Below are 23,519 nucleotides of genomic sequence, written 5' to 3'. Positions count from 1 at the left end.
GATGGGCCATCCATTTGCTTTGGCTGATCTATCTTATGTAGATCTTATCTTTATCTTATCTTGTGTAGATCTGAGGCAGGAAGTGTCATCATTGACAAAGGGCAGGCCTCAGCTGCCCCTGATGAGTGCCGCAGTTACGTCTCAAGCCGCCCCATGCAGACTCCAGAGCAGTAAGTAAATATATAAATATTTAATTGTTCAATGTGTTCCTGCCAGCAGCTCCCTTCTGGGGTTGGTGCAAAGGGGCAGGAGAGCAGACTCACCTGTTTGGATGGTACAGCAAACTGTTGAGTGTCTACACAGGAGCTTCTGCAACCAACTGGGTAATGCCTATTTTCAGTGCTGCCAACTGCACCCATCCTGGTTTTGGTAGGGAAACAGCAGAGGTTTGCAAATGACAATGCAGCAGATTTGTCAATGCTGTGTACCATGCTACCATAGCATGTTAATTCCTCAGAGATTTAACCACTACTGTTCTCCAAGATTTGTTTGTACTCCTGGGTGAGGATTTTATTATTTTTCAGCTTCCAAGTTGTTGCTCAGAGGCATTAATACTTCAGTGAGAGCCTGTCCATTCCTGACCTGCCTTGGGCTCTGAAGATTGATGTAGTTCCCTTTTCAGCACAGGGAATCAACCTGCTGTTGGCATTTTACATCTGAAATCTATGTCCAAAGAATTCTGCCATTTACTATTGAATTAAAATTAGACAATACTCTTGAGAATTTTAGGAAATTATACAAATGGGCACTGGTCCCTAAGTAATTTTTGGGCAAGTCATTTAACTCCTCTGAATACATGTCTGTCTTGTTAAAGAGCTTTGAGATGCACTGCATGAATACATTGCTTGCACAAGGGCCCAGAGCTCTACATCACATCCTGCCTTAATTGAGCCTGCAAAGTCTCACTATTGCTGAGACAGCAGGGATAACACAAAGCCTTTTACTGCTCTGCAGGATTGTAGCAAGTTGTTCCTCTCTGAGCCCTGCCATAGCTGTGGGACATCTCGAGAATATAGTAAAAAATGTTGTCCCAATTCCAGTTCTAAATGAGCTGTCGTCATGTCCTAAAGCTTTCGAGTACAAATGCTTGTAGAAATTACTAATGTGGTCTTATAAGTGTAGTTCATTGTGACATAAAGAAGGTGGTTTACTTTCATGTGTAGAAGCTAAAAATTGGAATGACCTGTTCAATGGATGTTATGAATGGAGAGGAGAGCTTAAACAAGTCCTTCCTTTGACTCAGATTTCTGGCAGTAACTCTTTTTAGGGGCAGCCTGCACCACAGATTGCTCTCACTCCTCGCGTTCTTAGTAACAGCCAATTAGGTCTATTACAAAATGAATTATTTATTTAATGGACACAAATTTAACTGTCATAAGACTTTGACTGATTACTTACTACACAGGATAAACAAAAGAAACACTACTAGTAGATAAACATTTTGGTGCACTGTAGTAATAGGGTACCTATATGACAGCTAGAGAAGAAATACTTTAGATTAGGATTCAATGTATCTTACTATCTGTTTCTGGTGGGGCATACATAAAAAATCTTTTGCTCTCAATTTCTGGAGAAGTAACCATGACGATGCATCCAAGCTTGGGGAAGGAGCCCTACAGGTTTCCAGGGAGTGTGTAGGAGACTTGTGCCTCCATGAAACTTTGTGTAGCTTTTATAGTTGTAAAGTGTCTCTCAGTTAAGGATTGCTCACTTATCTCTTTACACCTCGCTCTCAAGGTCAGGGATGTACACTGTCTGATAATAACCAGAGAGAACTCCCCTTTGGGCATCTGTCTGGCCTGGGTTATCTCACCCATGTGCACCACATGTCTGATGGACAGAGCAGATAAGCTGTCTGTGGTAGAGGGGGATGATGTTCTGCCACAGTGCCTAAGGGCAGAAATGATGGTTATTTTGTGTCTTGAACAACACTGAGTGTGTTGTCAAGCTTATGTCCCACTAAGAGCAGGGTATTTGGAATTCAAAATGAAACAACCTCAAGCAATAGAGAGATTAGGAGTGCGCTGCAGAAAGGACATTTTGTTTCCCTGAGCATCCAAACTTCACTGAAATGCAGTTGATGCTTTGCATCCCTTCTGTTCCAGTGATGAGCAGATCCAAGGGGCCAATCTGGGACGCAAGGACTTCTGGAGGAAGATGTTTAAGTCACAAAGTGCAGCCAGTGACACCAGCAGTCAGTCTGAGCAGGACACGTCCGAGTGCACCACGGCTCACTCTGGAACCACCACAGACAGGCGCTCCCGCTCTCGCTCCCGACGCATCTCCCTCCGAAAGAAACTCAAACTTCCCATAGGTAAATGTATGTCTCTTTCTATTCTATATACCTATTGCATGTGCAGAGAAACACACTTGGACATATGGACATAGCTATCTTAAGAAATCCTGCAGCACAGTTCCTTATTGTCTGTACATTCTCCCAAAAGAAGCTGTGATTTGCTGCTCGCTCCATTTTGCAGATGTGGAAGTGAGGCAAAGGGAACTGTAAGCAATTTGCCAAAGATATCAGGGGATATTTTTGTCAAAATAGATTAGTGAAACTTTTCCTCCAATGTAGTAGGCTAGTACTGTAATCCCACAGGCACTGTTCCTGTCTGTTTTCTGTTTTGGAATATTTCTCTCCCACAGGCACTGTTTCCTGTGGGAGAGAAATATTCCAAAATAACATTTGTTTGACAGAGAATATATCTGTTACAATTCCCAGGACCTGGCCTTGCATGGTAGTTAATACATGTTACATGAAAATGTTACCTTATGCTTGTCTCTCATTTTCTCATGCCTTGGTGTGGCCACTGTGGAGAAATAGATTATTCTAGGAAGAATGCTTAGATTTGCACTGAGTGGCTCATTCTGTGACAGGGAACTGGCTGAAGCGCTCCTCCCTCTCTGGCCTGGCTGATGGGGTGGAAGATCTCCTGGATATCAGCTCTGTCGACCGTCTCTCCTTCATCAGGCAGAGCTCCAAGGTAAATGTGTCAGGCTGGATTACAGAGAGCTTAAAAAGGCAGGATCTGGCTGGTTTTAACTGCACATGGGAACATTTTTATTCAATATGGACTTTGCAGCTAACAAGACTGTCAGAGAAGTCTCCAGAGCAGAGCCATGGCAATTTGACACTGGACTTCTGTACTTCGAGGTGAAGACTAGGTTAAACTTACACTACTCTGGTGCACTCAGAGGAAAGTGCAGGCTCTGTCAACACACTTAACCTTTAATTTTTGGTCACACTTCTCCTTCCTTCTTTGTCCTTCCACAGCCTCTCAAGAAAGACCAATCCTTTAAGCAGAAAGCTTAAAAGATGAAGTGCTTCAGCGTATGTAAATCCGTGCCCAGACCCAGCTGTGTTACCCTCGCGACCCTCACAGCCCCTCTGTAGATGTTTGTGCCCAACCAATGAGTGTCTAAGCAAATTCCCCAGGCTGACCAGCCCCTCTGTCCCTGCACAGGTGAAGTTTACCAGCGCAGTGAAGCTGTCAGAAGGAGGGGGGCCAGGAGGAGGCCTGGACAACGGGCGAGACGAAGAGGAGAATTTCTTCAAGCGTCTTGGTAAATGGCGCACCTGCCGAAGACACCCATCCAAGCTCCATCACACAGAAGAAAAAGATGGTTAGAAATCAGGGTTCTCGTCTCCTTTTTGCTTTCTTTTTATCATTTTTTAAAAATATATTTCTTTCTGTATTTTACCCCTTTCCCTTTTTTCCTGCTTTCTCCATGGTTTTTGTCTCCATCATAGCCTTCTCCAATTTTTTAGTCTTTGTAACTGTTTTCTTTCCCTTCCTTCTTGCTTTTGTTTTGATTTAGAAAAAGGCTGTGGTAAATTTTTTTTTTCTAAAAAATTCAGATTATCCAAATAAATTATACAATACAACATTTGGGCTTTTAAAATCAAATCAAATTTGAAAAATTAATACTTGCTTCAAAGCACTTATTCAGTTCAAAATTAGGTGTGTAAATCTTCTGTTGTCCAATACAACAATTCCATCCGTTTTTTTGTTTAGTTTTGTTTTTTCAATTTGTAACTATTTGGCAGTTTTAGCAAATATCAGCGCAGAAATGGAAAACCCTACACAAACCTTGTTGTAATTATCTCTTTTCTTCTGTGTTTGCATGTCTAGTCTCTGCATACCATTCGTTAGGGATGCTGTCCCTTTTTCTTGGCACACAACATAAGAATAGAAACATTCCTTTTCTGTTCCACAGAAGTGTATTTAATTGTTATGTATTTTCAAAGTCAGCAATGTCTGAAAAGTGCTTTTATGAATAATACAAGGTCATGGTATAATCTGTTTTAAGATATCATGCAGTCATTGACATGCTCATGTTGTCAGCTCAAAGCACATCCTTCTTGCCAGGGGGATAACCTTGTCTCTTGAAGTTCTGTTACTTTTTTTTAAGGCAACACAACTGGATTCCCAAAAACACACAAAAAGGAGTCAATTTTATTTTTTAACATGATTTCTGTAGTTTTATTATATGCTACATTTTCTGGCATTATGTTTGGTTTTCTTCTGACATTGCACTTTGACATTGCATTGTGTGTATTTTGCCATCACCTGTCCCAGGCCTGCAGTGTAATGCATTTAAGGCATTTTTAAGGCTAGTGATAATTGCAAAATATAAGCATATCTTGTCACTGTAAATGGGTCATTATCTGCCACTGGTGAATGGTGGTGCCTTTCAGTTAGCTCCTAGATGAAAAATATTGTTCCTTTGCAAGAATGCATCAGTTCAGCACCTTGTTGTAGTCTGGTAGCATTCCCCAGAAATGGAAGAAATTTGTTTCTTCATCCACTGTTTTGTGCTGAAGTGGGTGTGAAATACTTCCACTATATTTTAAAAATGGTTAGAAATGGCTGAGGGGCACTGAGAACTTTACAGAACTTTACACTCTGCCACAGCTGTTTCTGCAGTGTGCCTGTGAGACGACCTTCATATTTTGCTGTATAAAATTATTTTTTTTAATCTTGCTAATACAAGAGTAATAAAAGTTTATGAGGCCAAGTGTGACAGTTAAGGAAGCTGTATCACTGTATCTACAAGGGTCTCTGATACTCAATGAGAGCCACATAGCTTTAGCAAAAATAGTTGTATCTGCCCTCTGTATGTCTGTGCTTGCTTGTGCACAGTGATATCAGAGCCTGTTCATGGTGGGACAGTTTATAACCCAGTAGAATTCTACAGCAGCAGTACACTGAGCCTTCACATTTCCAGTGCTTCCCTGCCTTCCCTACAGATCAATTTTTCTGTGCTTAACCAGGAGAGAATAAAAGCCTTTTAATGGCAGATGGGTGTACTGTTAAATCCCTCAAGATCTGATCATAGGCATTCTACTGGAACCTCTCTCTGCCTTCTCATTTCTGTCATTCATGGTGTTATGCTATTACTTTGCTCTTGTTTTTTTTCATGTGGTGTTTCCTCCTGTGTTTTTGGGTTTTTTAACAGTAGACCAAATTTAAGAGGTAATGGATAAATGAGAAATAACTTACATTAGAAATTATAAAAGGTAGAACAATTTGTGACATTATTTATGAACTGTAATCTTCATTGTGATTTATCATGTAGACCACTGGAAATTCTGTGTTACAGATTTATGTAAGCATACATATGTGTGTGTATCTGTATGTGTGCATATGTATACATATATCTACACATATATATTTACACATTCATGTGTGAAAATATTTATTTTAAAGTAAATAAATATTTAACTATACCTCTTTTTACCTATACTAAGAGCACATAGACATGGATAGAATTACAGTGCTTTTATGTGAGACCCAAAATGTTCCTTTGGGCACTTACTGAAGATGCTGTTATGACAGTCATAGTAGGGAGGCTCAGATAAGATATAAAAGCTATAAGAAAACAGGAGGACTTGGAAGGATGTTTGTAACTGCTCACATGTGTAAGTGTTCTACTTGTTCTTTCCACTTGGTTTGATCCATTTCAATGGAATATTTTCCCAACATAGGAACATTTTGTTTGCTGGTAACTAGGTACAGCTCCACTAGCGAAAAAAGGACCAGGAATTTGTAAAGAGGTCTCTTGAAATTTGATATACCTCTGTCTTCAAGGGAAGAGTGAAGATCTACATTGTCATTTTCTGTTGTGACTTTTTTTTGTGGTGCATAAATGCTTTCCAAGTAATTCTAGGAAGTGCATGCCCCAAAGAACTTCAAGTTTCAGTCATTCTTCTTTCCTGAAGTAGACAAAAAGTCCTGTAGAGCTGATGTTTTTACTCTTGTCTTTCAAATTATCTATATTTAAAACCAATTTTGAATTCTCTACTCTGTGTTCTCTTCTTTAGTGCTTTTTCCTTCACTGTTCTGTAAACTTTTATACTTTTAGATGTAAGCAGGGACAGTATTATGGACAAAGACAAAAAACCCAGAAACTGACTTTCCTTTTTTTACCAAACACTTTGACCTTCAAACAGCTTTCCTTGTTTCTAATCTGTCTTTCTACCATTCTCTCAACTCTATCATTACCAATTGCATAATGATGTTCTGCACTAGAAGTGCTAATTTGGATTAGTTGATTTAGGATGTGAACTCTATACATAGAATTTAAAATTGTCCCCAAGGTGGGATGCCATCATCATTTTTGAACTGAACTCTTTTCCATCCCAAAGCATACAAGACCCTTCAAGGGAGAGAGGCTGGAATGATGATATCTAGGAGTTGAGGCCAGTCTCACTTTCCCCTTCACTCTTGTGGCAATTGCAGATGTTTGCCTGGAAAAAGTGCTTGATTTCCACATGGACTACACATTCACTACCGATTTTTCTGTCCTAGTAGATGATATGTTATTAAATTGATCCATGAGGAATAAGGGTTATGCATGCTGCACTTTAAAATTAAAGGTAACAGAGAAGTAAGGTAGGAGATGATTAAGGAAAAAAAAGACTGTGAGCAGGATGATCTGTGTTAAACAGGTGGGGAGGAAAGACAACATCCTAGTTCACCTGTGTTGGAGTAGCTCCTGGGCTTCCACACTGAGTATCGTGGGACTGTTCTGGGCATATATCACTATGACTTATACCAGAATCTGACTAGTTGTGTGTCTGTCTCATGGAAGTCAGGAATGTTGTAAAAATGAACCTGTTATCTTCAAGATAACACAAGGAGAGAAAGAGATTTACACTAAGGCTGTACTCATCGAGGTTTTTGTTCCCCGTTTTTTACTGGTGAGAGACTGTGTTCCCTTCTCTCTACCCCTCCCTGCATCCCCTCTGTACTCTCTCCCTCTTTAGGTTGCCACAGCTTTGATGATCACTTGACCTCCAAACAAGAAGGAGGAAAATCCAAGAACGTTGTGAACCTGGGAGCGATCCGCCAAGGCATGAAGCGCTTCCAGTTTCTGCTGAACTGCTGTGAGCCAGGCACCATCCCTGATGCCTCCATCCTGGCAGCAGCCCTGGACCTTGTAAGTGATGATTGCTCTGTGGTTTCCTGCTGAGAGCATGTGCATATGTGGTGGTCCACTGTCATTCACTAATGCTCCTCGTGCCCCACAGACAGAGTGTAAAGCATCACAGCAATGCCAGCTGCTGCTGGTGGTGTTAGCTGGAGCTTTAGCATCTGTGAGTGGACAAGTTTGCAGACAAAATGGATCTTTTTTTATTACATGGCTCCCCATAACTGCATTATTGCCAGTGCAAAGCTTGTATTGTTGTCTCAGTACTTCTCTCACAGACGCTCTGTTTCTGCTCCTAGTGCCAAAGTAGAGAATAAAGATTGAATACCTGCTTGGAGAGGTGCAGGAATTCCACTCTTAAGTTCTGACAGAGTTATAAGTGCATTAGGCAACATTGAGCTATTAGTTACCAGAGCCAGTCAGTGGAAAAAAAAATTATATCACAGTATGCTTGCTTTTAAATGTGGATATTGCTGATTTGCCAGTGCAAATCAAAGAAGTGACATAATTCAGTCCCTTCTTCCTGATATTCTGTATCTCCTTCCTTCTTATCCTTGCAGTTGTATTTTTTAACAGTCCCTCCCATTTCTAAAGCTGTGGCCTTCACCCTGTGATTCACGAGCCAGTGGGGCTCTGTGAGGTGTTTATGTGACAGGCAAGGAGTGTGACAAATACAGCTGTGAAAAACCAGCCAAATATTAGCAATTTCTCTGCATGCTGCTTTTTACTTCCTTCCCTAAGTGTTTGGCTGTGTGCAAGATGAAAAAAGATGAAAAGATTAAAATCCACATGCTCCCTATCCCTTTTCTTCCCACGCCCCACCTCTCACCTGTGTGACTGCTGTGCACAAATTCAGGTTTTTTGCTCACTGCCGGAGGTCTCAGGCTCATGGACTCTGCCTTGCTGCTGGTGCTGTGCCCTGACCTGTGCTGCATTGCCTGCTCCATGGCTGTAGGGATGTTATGCTCTGTGCACCTCTCCTCTGGACCTTCACCTTGACCTTGCACCCTTGCTCTGCAGACCCAAGCACGTCTGCATTGCTGTTGGTCTGGAGTTGCTGTTGCTGTCAGTTCCCATCCAGCTCTGCTCTTTGGAGTGCTCCTCACCCAGCTTCCCACAGACACAGGTTCCATTCGCTGTTCCCCACACCTCCTGCCAGGGATTGCTGTTCCTCTGGATGGAAGCTGTGGATGCAGGGGCTGACAGAGTGCCCTTCCTGGCGGCTCTTACCTGTCAGGGTTGCAGTGAGCTCACAAGGTGGCTTTCAGCCTGCTGAGTGTGTGACACCCAGCTTCAGTCCTCAAGGCTTCCAGGCTGCCCCCCTGTTCCAAATTCTAAGCTAACACAGTAAGGTGTGAGGTGCACGGGCAGGAAAGAGCTCGTTCCCAGCAAGTTTGTCACCAGGAGCCTTCTGAAGATGAACCTCTCTCTGTTCTGATAAATCAGATGGTAAAATGGGGTTTGGCAATTATGTCCCTTTTGCTTGGTAATATCTTACCTAATTTTTAAATTTCCCAAATGCCTAAGCAAAGACCAGCTTACTCTGTGTCCATACATGAAGTCAGCTGGAAACTGCCAGTCAGAGTGAGCTGTTTGAAGATGTCTGACTTCCAGAGCTGAGTTCTACAAACTAAAATGTAACTGTCCCTCCATTCCACTGAGTGATGCAGAAAATGCTGGTATTGGAATTTCTAAAAGGTCTTCAGCTAAAGATGAAGGAAGCCTTACTCTAATTATAGCCTTGGGAGACTCCAAGTACCTATTCAGTTGGCATTTTGTCTACAAAGTATGGGAGATATATAAAAGTTAGGCAGTCACATGCAGTGTATATCTTAAAAGGTGACAGCCTGTCATCTCACAGTATTTCTTAATGGCAATGGAAAATTCCCACACTGTATGTCAGCAGAGTATACCCAAAATTAAGTATTCTGGGTGTTTTAACTTCTGTTTTCAGGCTTTTGAAGTAATACTTTGAATCAGGTCTGATGCAAATGAAAAGCATCTTAAGTCATTTTATCCAGCCTGGTTGCTAAGGCAACCTTTAAAAAGTGAAAGGCAAACAGTTCCAGTTTCAGTTCTCCCATAGTTTTTCTGAGCATGCTTTATCATTCAGGTTTGCAAAATTCTATTCTTACAGCAACTTTGAAATCTTTGATCAACCTGGATGCTTATTTAAAGAAATTAGAGCAGAGAAGCAAATGATGCATCCTTATGGAGCAAATAATTTGTTTGTGTATTTAAGTGAGTGTTGCCTTAGGTTTAGTGGCTATGCAGTTAACATATTTTCCTAGAAGCAGCATCCGTACTTGACTAAATTTTTAAAACCACTATCAATATATGGATGGGAAAACATTCACTGATAATTGATACATTGCAGACAGCTTCATCTTTATGTCCCCAGCTTAAATCCAGACTTTGCAATAGTAAAATTGATTTACTTTGGGATATTTCAGTCTATGCTTAAGTTCATGTTGAGGGTTCCAATAAATGTTACTATGCTACCTGAAGTATCCTAATTAGACTGCTGTAAATGACCTGCCATCATTACATTTCTCCAATAAGATGTGTGAGCTCATTTGTTGTGACATGTAAATCTTTTATCCTTGTTGGAATGCAATAGTTGTATTGTAGGATTGTGTTTGAGATGACCTCTGAAGTACTGGGACAGTAGAAGCAAAGTCTAAACTGCAAGAATACTTTTCAATATCCTGGCTCCATGTCACCCTGGGTTTTAGGCAGACTGGATTGTTCCCATGTCCCTCTTTCCATGGCAGAAATATTTCTCTGTGGAAGTGCTTATGCTTGGGAAGGAAGTCAGAGATTGCTACAAACAGGTCCCAGAGTAAAAGACTGGGAACAAAACCAAAGAACTGTGTCATGGACTGTACTTGACCATTTTGTAGATATAACCAGAGAGGTCTGAACTAATTGAAGCAGGCAATTCTCCAAGACACTGATTAATAATTTACTTGCAACCTGTCTTCATGTACCTGCTAAGACAACTTTCATGTCAGACTCACTTTTGCTTAAACAAAGCAGAGCTACCCAGTCAGCACCTTTTGAGAGTACTCAGATTTACCTTGGCATCTGTTAAAAGTAGGTTATTGGTATTACATGCCCTTTTTTTCTGTCTTGAAAAGAACAGAGCCAAAAATGAGTTTTGGCTGAAAATACCATGTGATCTTTAAGAAGGGACTCAAGGAAAAGTACCACTGATTGATTAGTGCTGTAAAAGTCATTGTTCTTGACAACAAAACTGGACATGAGTAATCTGTAGTGATAAAACTGCAGAATCAGGTTTACATGACCAATAATGTGATGCTGTGAAATTCCACATCCACTCTGTATTTGGTTCCTTCCACCCAGGTCATTTGCTCTTTAGAACAAATCAGGTGCTCTGTTGAAAAAATTCATTTGGATTACTTGAATTATTAACAAAATGGCAAATTAATGTACATTTATACAGCACAAAAACAATTTCAAGGTGCAAAACAATATAGCAGGTCTGATGTTAAAAGTGGGCTTGTGAACAGTTGCATAGGCATGGACAGACTTGTGAGGGTATTGCTGCTGTGTCAGGTGTTGACAGTGACCACGGTAACTTGTGTTCTTTTCAGCTGCTCATCACCTGCCTGATTAATTTCTCTCCATTTGTGATGTGTTTCTCTGTTGTGTGAATCCATCTCTGTTCATTCTGTCACATCTTCATCTTTCTCTTGCTGCTGCTGCTTCAGGTTTCTCAGAGCTTCAGGTAAGCAATCACAGGGAGCTTGAGCCCTATCATGTTCCTTCATGCAGGAGGTCTTTGCAGTGATTTTAAAATGATATAGTGATTTTTAATTAGTCCTTCTCCTCCCTTTGCCCCTCATCCTACATACCCTCCTTTAATTGTGGTAGCTGTGTGCTTTCATCATGTTTACAACACTTTTCTTTACAGGATTCCAGTATGCTAAGAAATTTTGACTTTATTGCTAGTGGACTAAACCAATAGTAGGCTGAGGCTGGGGCTTTATCTCTTCAAGTGTGTCTCCATGGTTAAGGTTTTACTTTGTGAGAATAAAAGAATAAAATCCTCAGCTATTGTGTTCCATATTGCATGTGTTCAACAAGTATTTAGTAATGTTTTTTCAGTGCTAAATACTAGTTTTGTTTCTGGGTAGTGAGTGTCTGTGTTCAGCTTTTCGCCTTCTTCACCAGAACATCATGGCAGCTTAAACCTTCCTCTTCAAGAGAATTGCCTTTTTTTTCCCCCCAGTGTTTGTAAAAATGTGAGCAAAAGCTGCAGATGGATGTTGTGTCAGTAATTTCTTAAATCAAACTTAGAAGCATTGGTCCAAAATTTCTTGTTTTCAGTTTTTGATTAAAACACTCTTGGAGGCTCTATTTAATAAAGTTCAACAGAGCATCTTACAGGGTCTCAGGGCTTGTCTAGTATTTATAGACCACATTTGACAAGCCCTTCTTTAAAAGTAGCTGCTGATCTGTTTAAATTATTTAATTAAAGCTGTCAGCAGCTAAAAGTGTGTAACACTTGTTTGTGCTCTGTGAAATCCCTGTTAGTGAACCTTTTAAACCTGCTGCTAAACTGTAGGCATTGTTGTAGTCTTAGTTTAACAACCTGCTGTTTGCAGGAGTTTTCGTTGTAGAAATTGCAGGAAGAAAGGGGAAAATTAAATGGAAATTAGGAAATCCATTTGCTTTTTAGTCATTTTCTGTGTCTGTAAGGATGTTATTTTGGCAGTTTAGACTGCTGGGGAAAAAAGCCACTCCTGAGTCTGAGCTACCCTTTAGGAAACAAAATTACTGTGTCCATTTTTTAAACACTTCTGGAAGTTTCAAAAGCATTCTTTATTGGTCTAACATGTGTCCTGCTGGGTGATTTAATATAACCTAAGATACATTCAATATAATTTCTTCCATTAAAGTGATTCTTTCAAGCCAGGGACAGGAGGATTTTCCTCTGAAAACTAGTCAGTCCTTTCAAAACTCAGCTCCCTGCTGTCATTTCAGTACTGAATTGTTAAGCTGATTGAAATTTGGGCAGTGAAATTTTGTTGACTTACACCAGAGTAATGTATTTCTGTCTCCTGTATTAATTATTAATTATTTATTATTCTCTCTGTATTAATTATAACCCCAAAACAGTCCTTTTCCTAGTTTTAACAAGCCTCCATTTTTGCTCTCATCCCCAAGATTCAGAAGCGGAACCTAAAGTGGCAGATGCTAGGATCTGTGTGGCCATGGTGTCATTTGTTCCTGCAATATTTGCAACCTCAGTAGCAAAGGTGGATCTAAAACTTGACTTGTTTGTACAGTAACAGTGCCATGGTGTCATTTGTTCCTGCAATATTTGCAACTTCAGTACAAAGGTGGAATTAAAACTCGATTTGTTTGTGCGGTAACAGTGCTAGATGCATGCTTCTGCTTTTGCAGTTAGGTGGTTTCTGAAGGAGAGCAGTGCAGAGTGGTATAATGTTCTTTTTAAGTTTATATTGTGTTTCTGCCTCTCTAGTGTTTGGACTGAGCAAGACTGCTCAGAGTTTATGAGCTCAAGGGGTGAGATGATGCAGAGAGACTCTGGTGTCACCTTTTTATGGAGACAGTGCTCATACCGTGTGACTCCTTGGCAAGCTGGCAAAGCAGTTTTTAAAGCACAGAATACTCTAATGTTCAGAGAGCTTCTCCAATGTCTGTTTTTGCTTCTAAGGTGATTTTTTGCAAACGTTTCAGGAGGCTCCTGTGGTGGCGCGAGCAGCCCTGTTCCTCGAGTGCGCGCGCTTTGTGCACCGCTGCAATCGCGGCAACTGGCCCGAGTGGATGAAGGGCCACCACGTCAACATCACCAAGAAAGGGCTCTCCCGGGGCCGTTCTCCCATTGTGGGCAACAAAAGGAACCAGAAGCTGCAGTGGAATGCAGCCAAGCTCTTCTACCAGTGGGGAGATGTAAGTGTTGGTTTCTCTTCTGCTTACGTTAAAAAATATGGCGAAATATGAAAGTGATTGGATCCTGTACAGATTTCAGTCCTTGTAGGATGGGGATTCAGAAGCCTTCCTTCCCACCTGCACTTCACAGCCTGCCAGGATCCCCTGTTCTCCTAAGGGAAGTGACTTTGCTAGGACATGTTCTCCCCAAGGATCTGTTTGGCTCATTCTCCTTTTTCGAGCACTTGTCATATGTGAATGACTAAGGAAGAGGGAAAATGTGGGCTGTGATACTATTTTCTATTTTTCTTACTTCCAAATATATTTAGCCTAGGGCTCCTTGAACTAGGTGTGGTGCTGTGTCTTTAGTAATGAGTTTCTCTTTGCTGTACTTAATTCAGTTTCTCTTTCCACCCATACAGACTTAGCACTTAGAATTCTTTGGCAAGGAATTCTACACAGCTACTATGAGTCATGTAAAGAATTGTATGTTTTTCTTTGGCACTTGAATCCTTCAAGTTTTATTTGATTGTGATCTCTTACCATGCAGGAAGGAGGCAATTGCCTTATCTGGCCCTTTGAATGCCCCTTGTAATTTCCTTGTAAAGCCCCCAGGATATAATTGCTGAACCTCTGACATGTATACAGGTCATTTCTCACAACTCAAAATAGTGGGAGAAGTTCCTTTGACTGGTTTCAGATGTCTTCTTTCTGGAAGTGAGCTTTGTGCTTCTCACCTCTTCTGAAAACCAGTGGCTTTTACAGTGAGCACCATGATTCCCATCCCCCCAGAAAAAGAAGACATAAAATCCAATGCTATGGAAATTTAAAAATCATGTTCTGCCTTGCTGACTTGAATTCTTGTACGTTAAACCAACATATGCTTCTCAGTGGAGCACATTGTAGGGAACCTCATAATAAAGCTGTCCACATTAATGCATTCCCACCACAGAACAGCCCAGGGGAAAATCCAACTTCGGTCTTAGAACCTGAGCTTAGTGTCTTTGCAGATCTCTTCCTTCCATTCCTAAAGCCAACTCAGAAAATGCTGCCTGGTCATCCTACTCTCCGGAAAAGTCTCAAACACAGGAGATTGCCTTAATAACAGCACAAATGCCAAAGTTCCTTGAAAAAGTAAATAGGGTGAAGGTATTTGCTTCTGTATTCCATGAAGTCACTGCCTTAGCCTGACTCCTCTGAGAACTCCTGTTAAGTGGAGAGCATAGGATTGCATGGTCATTGAATTTTTGCATGTTTTCAGAGAGCCAGAACTCTGAAAGCATCTCTGTTTGTAGATGCTATGCTTCTAGACATTCCCTTTTCTCAGATTCTAAAAAAAAAATGAAGACAAGAAAGACAGTAACTATTAGAAGCCAGTTAGATTCCCTCTCAGCCATCATTTTTAGTAACTGATATACCTGACCTGGAAAAAGTCCAGGAAGGTTTTTTTTTCATAATGTCAAAAGTACTACCATGTGATTCAAGGTCATAAGAAAGGAGCCAGGGAGATCTGAACATAGGTAATTTAGCATAATTGTCTTCCCCTTAACCTTAATGGCATCATAAGACTCATCTGGAAGCATTCTCCATTCTAAAACTAGTGTGTGTTTGCTGCTGCTCAGGAACATTTCAGAAGGGAAAAGCCTTGCATTTACTAACGATAAGATAAGATTTGGAGAGTAGTTTTAGAGTGTGGATTATTTTCCTTTTTCTGCAAGGTGTCTTGCTGCTCACTCATATTTCTGATTCTTCTCACTGAAGGCCAGAAGAATTTATTTACCCCCATCCTCCCTAAAAACCATCAGAGAATCACAGTGACTTGGACTGCCCATGGCAGGGAAGAACCTTTTAAATCAAAAGACCTGACTTGTTCTGCTGTCTTTTAAAATAATACAATGTTAAATCTATTCTGATTAGGTTAGTCTGCCGCTTCTTTTGACTGCTTCTGTTAAGAGGACTTTTGGTTTTGCTTCTGTGTTTGCTAGAAAACTGAAAATACAGAAAACACACTTCAGGAATTCAGTGCTCATTAAATGGGAAGCTGTAGAATTATGTCTTACTGCTTTAACATTAGGTACACAGCATAAATAATACATGATAAATTACTGTTTTATGGCATGCAGAACATTTCTTCCTTTAAATGCCGAAATTTCTTCCTTTAAATGCCTGAAATATGAAAGGAAAAAAAATTGAGACGTGTGCAATTCCTTTAGCAATGTACAGGCTCAGAGACAGCTGAGATTGATGGCTGTGTCAGCGTCCAAACTACAACAGTATCACCTTATTGTCTTTATGTAGCAGAGTCTGCCCTTTCCCCTGTTGCTGGGTTTCAGAGGAAGTGTTTAATAGCAAGAATTAGTGACCATTTATGTATTTCTGTGTCACTTCAGCCATGTGCTGCTATGACCATCAGTTCTGACTTGTAAAATATTTAGAAAACCTCCTTAGTATCTTAGTCTAAAACTATCTCATACTCAAATAGACCAAATGAATAATGCTGATGAAAACTGTAATTTAAAACATCTCTTCCCTCACAAAGTGATGATCTCACAGGTTAAAATTTCACATGCTTATCTGTGTTCTACTCATGCACGTGCTGCAAGGAAAATCAAGACAGTTCTCAAGAGCTCTCAAGTGTCCTAGCAGGAAAGCAATCTCCTTGCTAACACACCCTTACCTGGAGCTTGCTGACAACACCACGAGGGCCATTGACATGCTGATAGTGATGCTGGCAAACAGCCATGATAAACAATCAGTTTAATCAATCACTTTAAACAATCAATTGCTGGAGGATGTAAGATGGGAATCTGACTGACTCTGCTCTTTCCATGGATCCTCTGTACACCATTATCCTTGCACCTTCCCAGCTCCTATAAGCACTTTCAGCTCATTTTTGGGAATTGCATCAGATGTTTCTCCTTTGAAGATGGAACCAGGCTTTCCCATGGGTATTTAACTGTCTTGTGGAGAATATAAGGACTGTTACTGGGTTCCTAATTCATAGCATGTTTTCTTTAAGCAGAAGGCCTACATTCTCAGTGGAAAGACTTAGCAAAAACCTGGAATAAATATATCAAAGGAACAAAGGAAAGTGGAAGAAATTAATAGTTCACAATGACCTAATCTCCTTCTGGCCGCGAGTTTGGAGGGGTTTATTGTTTAACTAAATTTACTGCAAGTTTTCATGCTGAAATTTTGACATCCTGACACTTTGCAAGTTTTTGTTGGCAAAAAGGGGGAAATAAGTTATAATTTTGATAGCAGTTTGTTCTCTACTGTCCCTTTCTCCCCTTTAGACAGTAAAAATAAAGCCAGGGTGCTGTGGTAGGGCTGAAATCCTCACGTGCTGTGCTTGTGTTTGTCCATCTGCAGGCCATTGGTGTCCGCCTCAACGAGCTGTGCCACGCGGAGAGCGAGAGCCCTGCCAACCTGCTCGGCCTCATCTACGATGAGGAGACCAAGAGGCGCCTGAGGAAGGAGGATGAGGAGGAAGACTTTTTAGATGACAGTAAGGAGACTCCCTTTACTACAAGAACCCCCGCTTGTAAGAACCTCTGCTTTAGGAGCACTTGTTATTTTTTTCCTCTTTTCATTTTCTTGCCACCCAGCTGTATTTCCCAGTCCCTCACTTTCACCCCAGCTTCCTCTCCTGTTCTTTTTGCTGTAAAACGTGGCAGATGTGTGACAGTACTGAAAGAATTGGATGGGAAAGGGAAGGGGAAACCAGAAAGTGAGCTGCAATTCCTGCACACAGAAACTGCAGTTGTAAGCAGGGTCATAATTTGTTTCTTGAGCCTTGCTGTCACCTGAGTGTCTAAAGTGGTTCAGGCTCCATTCCTCACAGTTACTTCTGCCAAAATATTTATATAAGATCAGCCATTTTTCAGTTTCTGAACATTGAAGGGTCAACTCACCTGATGTGAATTGGCACAGCTCTACTAAAGGCTTTTAAATCTTGACTTCAGTATAGTGCCTGATTTTCAGGCAGAAATGTAAAAAAAAATCATTAAAAGTCTGTATAACAATGTGATGATGAAAACACATACATTTGTGCCTTGTGGAAGAGCTGTGACAGATCACTGATTCTGAATGTCTGTATAGGCATGCAAGTAATAGCAAACCTTGTGAACCAAAATAAATTGTCAAAACACATCCTGTTGTAGCTGAAGGTGGTAGCAAACATGATGTGCTCTTTTAGACCATTTGTGTATGCATGTGTGGTGCAGTTTACTGGTGCTTGCCTGACTGTACTGTTGCTCCCTGTTGGATGTAGTGTTTTATCTTCTGCTTTCTCATTCTGTGCTTCTGGATTTGTTCTTGTCACTGCATAAAGGCCCACTTTTGGGCAGTGAAATAACACATGGATTGCTTGCACAATTACAGAAGCCTGACTTCAAAGGAAGCTACCTTTTCTGGTTATGAGGGTAGTAATTAATAATAATAATGGGAAAAAATATCTATTTGGCAGCTAGTCATAACTCCATTATTTAACATAATTTTCTACATTTGAAAAATTCTGTATTTTCCAAAACTGCAAAAGATTTGACTGAATGCAAAACTGAAAAGGAAAAGAAGGGTATCTACTTCCTAACCTGTATTAGCCTCAAATGACACATATAGAGCATGTCACAAACTTGTGGTTAGTTTGGTAGGTGCTTCAACATAACATACTATAATATTGTCAATGTATATAATATTATCATTGTATATAATATCAATGTAATGCAGGCTAATATAAGAAATAATACAATATAATATAATATATAATTAAAATTATATAGAATATACTGCAACATAATACAATATATAATTAAGGTACTGTAAAATATAATGTACTAGAATGTAATAAGATATAATCAATGTAATATAAATGTTAGTATGATTTCATGTGCTGGTAAATCCATGGTTTGCTATTTGATTGATTCTGTTTCCTTTAGTGTAGGCAAGGTGGCACAGAAGTGTGGGGTTTCCTGTTTTCCGGTGCAGCTTGCATCGTGCACCATATGTGACAATGTCCATCACCTCTTGGCTCCAGATCTTGCCTTTGCCCCTTGCTCATGACAGAAATATTCTTTCCTAGGCACTGTGAATCCTACCAAATGTTGTTGTCCCTTTGCACTAAAAATGGCAGCCTGTCAGCTTCTCCTGGAGATAACCACGTTCCTGAGAGAGACCTTTCCCTACATGCCCAGACCACGCACCGAGCCTCTTGTGGTAAGTGGCCCACACACCCTGGAGAGGGATTTGCCCACAGAATCCCAAATTCCAGGCTCTGAGGAGGGGCAGGGAGGGGTAAAAACTCCAGTGGATCTCTGCAGGGAGAAAGGAGCCATTGTGTGGTGAATAGAAGATGGTCAGGGTACATGAAATGGGTTGGTTAAGAAGGTAAGGCCATGGAAGCAAAACGTGTGCTGCTGGAAGTTAAAGAAAGTTTCCAAAGAGAGAAGAGGGATTGAGGAAAAAAGGGTGGGGGACTTGGGTAGACAATGGGAAGTGACGAGCTGAAATGCTCACTAGCTGATTAGCAGTGGCCAGGGATTGGAACAAGACAGGGGAAGGGAAAGAATGGTTTGCAGAGAATTTGTCAGAGCTTTAAAGGTGCAAGATTGGTTTGGGTCAGACCCAGAGAATTGCAGGGAGAATGGGAAGAAAGGAAAGAGATGGGGACAAAGAAGCAAAGAAAGAAAAAAACTCAGTGAGACTCAGAGGCAAATCCTGGCATAAACAGTAAACTAAACAACTGGTTAGCTGACACTAACCTGTGTCACCCGTGAATAGCAGAACACATGAAAAATGATTTTAAATGATTAATTCTTGTGTTGATTTTCTTATGTCTAATATTGTGGTTTAACATTACCTTTAGCCTGTTGTTTCAAAAAATACACGTGCGCACAGTCATCTGTTGACAAGTTGTGAGAAACAACTGCTCACTTTGAAAATTTAAAAAAGTTTATCAAACCTTAACAAAAATACAGCAAAAGGACTTCATGAGGAAAAATTCACAGTGCTGGGAAATGCCCTATGGGAAGAACAGGAGACATCATAACTACAATAACTATACATCACTAAAGCTTTTCTTAAATATTCACACAATAGTCATCCCTTAATTGCAAGAGCCAATCATCGCCTTATCCATTTGTAACAAAGTTGAGTTGACTGTGACCCTCAGCTTCAGAGGTGGTTAGCACAGAATGAGATGAGAATTGAATGGCTGACGTAGTTTCAGCTTTTAAGCCAAATTTCTTTAAGAAACGAGGATAAAAATTATAAAGAAAAAAAGAGAAGTTAAATCTCCATGAAGGATTTAGCTCTACTATCCTGGCTTTTGTTAATGACAGATCAAATTCTAGTCATGGCAGTTTTGCTTGACAGGCTGATTTATCTGGATAGTGTTGTAATTAGGTTCTGAAAATGAGTCCAGAGGCTGTAGATGACCTCTGATGAAGTTCTCAGCCCCAAGGTATGCAAGAAGGACAATTTTAAAAAGCAATAAATTCAGCAAAATCCTCCTTAAACACACTGGTGATATTACAACATAATTAATTATTGCATCCACAAGCAGGATAATACCATGGTTTAGAATTCATGTCATTAAGTACTTAGGCTTGGAACTAAGAATATGTTGGCTAATGAGGGTCAAGAGAAATCAGTGCTTTTATGTGAGCTAGAAGTGCAACAGGTTAATCACTTTCTAGACTTGTGTCTGGGAGACAAAGGGGAGGAATTATTCTCTGAGCTATAGGTGAAAGAAACCTCAAGGTTATGTTATGTAAGAGTCTGTAAGAAACAATGGCCATAGAGTGCTGCTTCTAACTTTGTACAGAGGGAAAAAAAAAGGGTAACAATAATCTAGATTAAAATATTAATTCTGTCTTTTTGGAGTGATGCTTCCTTTCCAAGAAGATCAGGTACATAATGTAATGATCCATATAGCTGGAGTTTCAGTAGAGCAGATCTCACTTCCACTGGTGTTTGTAGGCATACCTGTTCCATAGGTAGGAGCACAGCCTTGGAAGCCTTGAAGAACTGAAACATTTGCCACTAAACTGGTTTTAGTGAGCTAGTTTAACTACCAATAGAGCAGGCAGACTTGCCAAGGCTGTGGGCTGAGTGAGGTGCTGTGTGTGGGTCCTGACTGAAGTTTCACCCAAAGCCCTTGACTGATCATGGAGCAGATACAAGCTCATTTTGCTCACAGCTGGAGCCACTCCAAACCCACCTGGATGTGTTCTTGTGTCACCTGCTCTGAGTGACCTTGACTTGGCAGGGGGGTTGGACCAGGTGATCTCCAGAGGTCCCTTCCAATCCCAATAATTCTGTGGTTGCTAACTCTTCCATCCTGGCAGGTGGCTCATCCTGCTGCAAGGCCAAAGAGCGGTTGGCTTAGGTGTGATTGAAATAAACCCCATCTGAAGCAGTTCTTGCTCAAGAGCTGGGGATGTTCAGCCTGGAGAAAAGGAGACTCAGGGGTGCCCTTATCACTCTGCACAGCTCCTGAAAAGTGCCTGTGCTCAGGTGGGGTTGGTCTCTTTCACCAGGCCGCACTGACAGAATGAGAGGACACAGCCTTAAGCTGCACCAAGGGAAATACAGGTTATTAGGAAAAAGTTTTTTACAGAAAGAGTGATAAAGTTCTGGAATTGTCTGCCCAGGGAGGTGGTGGAGTCACCATCCCTGGATGTGTTTAACAAAGCCTGGACGTGGCACTGGGTGCCAGGGTTTGGTTGAGGTGTTGGGGCTGGGTTGGACTCCTGATCTGTAAGGTTTCTTCCAACCCAGTGATTCAGTGAATCCTGTGAAGCTTCTCTGGTTGCAGTGGGAGCTCACACTGCTGGCACATGTGTGTGGTCTCCATTCTGCTGCAGGACCTGGAGAGCTGCAGGCTGCGGCTGGATCCCGAGATGGACCGACACAGGTATGAGAGAAAGATCAGCTTTGCTGGGGTTCTGGATGAAAATGAAGATTCAAAGGATTCCCTGCACAGCAGCAGCCACACCCTCAAATCTGAGGCTGGCTTCGAGGAGAAAAAAGGTTTGTCAGAACAATAAGGCTTTTGTACCCTCAGGGCTTGTGAAGTGGCGCTTGATTTTGTGTTTCATTTGCATAGACTGTGTTAAAAAGCAGGCAGCCATGGAGTCACGTGGCTTTAAACCATTTCTGAGACGCTTTTGGCCTTCAGGGTTCAATATAATGAATGTGAGAAGCAAAGATGTTAAATTTTATAAAACAGTGCTATGACTGAAATCGACCGAAAGCTTTGCACAATTGCTAAAAAAGGAGCAAGCCTTGTTTGAAACTGCCTCTTAGTGAGATGCTGAGAAAAGAAGCATCACTATTTGATTCACTGTAAAAATAAAGATCAAAAGTGGTGTTTGTTTTTTAATGATCACAGTTTTTCACTTTGGGGAAATCACAGATAGAAGGGAAGATTGGTATTTTTCCGTGGAAAATCTGTACGGGTTTGGAAGTCATGGCATCACAACGAATTAGTGTGATTGGCCTCTTGAATTCTTTGCTACCACATGAAAAATCCACTGTGTGGCTTTTGATGGCTAGCAGATTGATGTTACCAACATCCTCTATAGTGTACAAGCAAACTTCAAGCTCACTGTGTTTGCTGAGAGCAGCAGATCGTTTCCATTTTTGAGCCATCTCATGCAAGACTCACATTCTATCTGATGGTACAAGTGTTGCAATACAATATAGTCATTGTGTGTGTATTTGCAATTAGAGACTAAACTGCCAGATATCTCTAGATCACCCTCTAACAGGTTTCCTAGAACTTTTTACATTCTGTCTTGTAGTAGTTATTTACAGGTGCAGGGATTTGAGTGATAATTTTGATGACTGCTTGAAAAGGTTAAATGTTTAATGATTGTTTCACAACAGTGAGGTCTGTGGCTGGTTTTCCTCTCAGAACTGTAATGTCTGTTAATGAATTGGAGGAGCTTTTATTGACTTCTGCCAGCTTTGGATAAAGTTTATGTTGTCTTCAGCTGTGACCTTGCCACAATTACTGGAGAAAATATTAGAAATGCTTCCAAGACTTGTGTGGTGTAAAACTTTCCCCAAACCTGTGTGTCTGGTGGGCCAGTCACTTCTGTGCAGACCCACCTAGGAAAGGTGAGCTGGATAAATTGATGCTCAACCTCATTTTGTCTACTCTTGGTATATTGGCAGCCCAGAAAAACACACAGCCTTATGGTCTGTCTGTTAGTCTTAAGATGTGTGGGATAAGATGTCTCTGCCTGTTTAGATGAGAAGAAGTTTAGGTTGGGGTTGGGGTTGGTTTTTTTTGAGGATACCTTCAAGCAGGCAGTCCTGCTGGAAATTGCTGGTAGAAAGTCTCTAACTATCCTCTTTTTCTTAGAGACAATGCTGACTTAGCTTTTCCTTTGCATGTTACTGTGCTACAGGCATAATGGATTTTTGCAAAGATAGTATTGACTTTCTGCACCCTTTTCTCCATTAAACTACATTTTCCTGGAGTTTTGAGTTTTCTTTCCATTTTCTCTTTTCCCTAAGCTGTTTTCCTTTACTAAAGCTGCCTCTTTAATGATTTTAGACATGGAGAAAGTGACTATGGTAGGAAGGTTGAATCCTAATATACTTTAGCAAAAATGTAATTCCAGTATTTTAGAAGCTTAATAAATGCAAGGTAATGTTATATTTTAAAATTACAATAATTATGTTCTTCTCTTTGGCCACAGCATATTCTTCTGGGAATCCACCTGGGCCAAACACTGCAGAGGCATCTTTCATAATCTACACTTTCCTAGATAAGAAAATGTTGTTGTGTGAATGTAACTAAGTTCTGCTTGCCTGCAGTGAGGGGTTTCTTTATCTCAAACTCTTTGATGAGTGCTAATCTGTTTCCCTTCATCTTTCTGGAGTGTTAAAAACTTTGCTCTCATTGCTCCCCCCAGGCATGGCTTAGCAGCTCCCCCAAAGCCACGGGTTTACTGTATACAATCTGCTCCAGGTAGGTCTGAAATGCAGACACCACAGCTAGGTAGATGCAGGCTCTCAGATGATCACAAGTACTCTTTGGGTGCCAAAATGGGATTCTGCAGAGCTCATGAAATGCAGTTACATGTGCTGAAGCAGTCTGGGGTTCGTGGAGCTGATGTGAACATTGTTCAAGCAGAAGCGATTGCTGAGGA

At 40.9% G+C, this 23,519-nt stretch overlaps 1 protein-coding gene across 10 annotated transcripts in view; it reads left to right on the top strand.

The window, feature by feature from the left end:
• Positions 1 to 23,519, top strand: part of UNC80 (unc-80 homolog, NALCN channel complex subunit) — a 122,104-nt gene that overhangs the window by 34,898 nt on the left and 63,687 nt on the right. For 4 of the 10 annotated variants that reach the window (XM_054278230.1, XM_054278228.1, XM_054278227.1 and 1 more), the window contains exons 18-26: positions 69 to 170; positions 2,106 to 2,320; positions 2,878 to 2,984; positions 3,465 to 3,624; positions 7,271 to 7,443; positions 13,165 to 13,377; positions 16,729 to 16,864; positions 18,437 to 18,570; positions 21,222 to 21,387. In XM_054278230.1, coding sequence (XP_054134205.1) covers positions 69 to 170; positions 2,106 to 2,320; positions 2,878 to 2,984; positions 3,465 to 3,624; positions 7,271 to 7,443; positions 13,165 to 13,377; positions 16,729 to 16,864; positions 18,437 to 18,570; positions 21,222 to 21,387 — 1,406 coding nt within the window. The remainder of the gene's footprint in view (positions 1 to 68; positions 171 to 2,105; positions 2,321 to 2,877; positions 2,985 to 3,464; positions 3,625 to 7,270; positions 7,444 to 13,164; positions 13,378 to 16,728; positions 16,865 to 18,436; positions 18,571 to 21,221; positions 21,388 to 23,519) is intronic. The other 6 variants (XM_054278231.1, XM_054278236.1, XM_054278235.1 and 3 more) reach the window with 3 other exon arrangements.

This window comes from Melozone crissalis, unplaced genomic scaffold, assembly GCF_028551555.1.
Source record: "Melozone crissalis strain CALT ecotype California unplaced genomic scaffold, PUWL_Pcris_2 ptg000023l_1, whole genome shotgun sequence".
Taxonomy (NCBI): Eukaryota; Metazoa; Chordata; class Aves; order Passeriformes; family Passerellidae; genus Melozone; species Melozone crissalis.
Note: the sequence above shows the minus strand (reverse complement) of the source record. Positions and strands in the feature narration are given on the sequence as shown.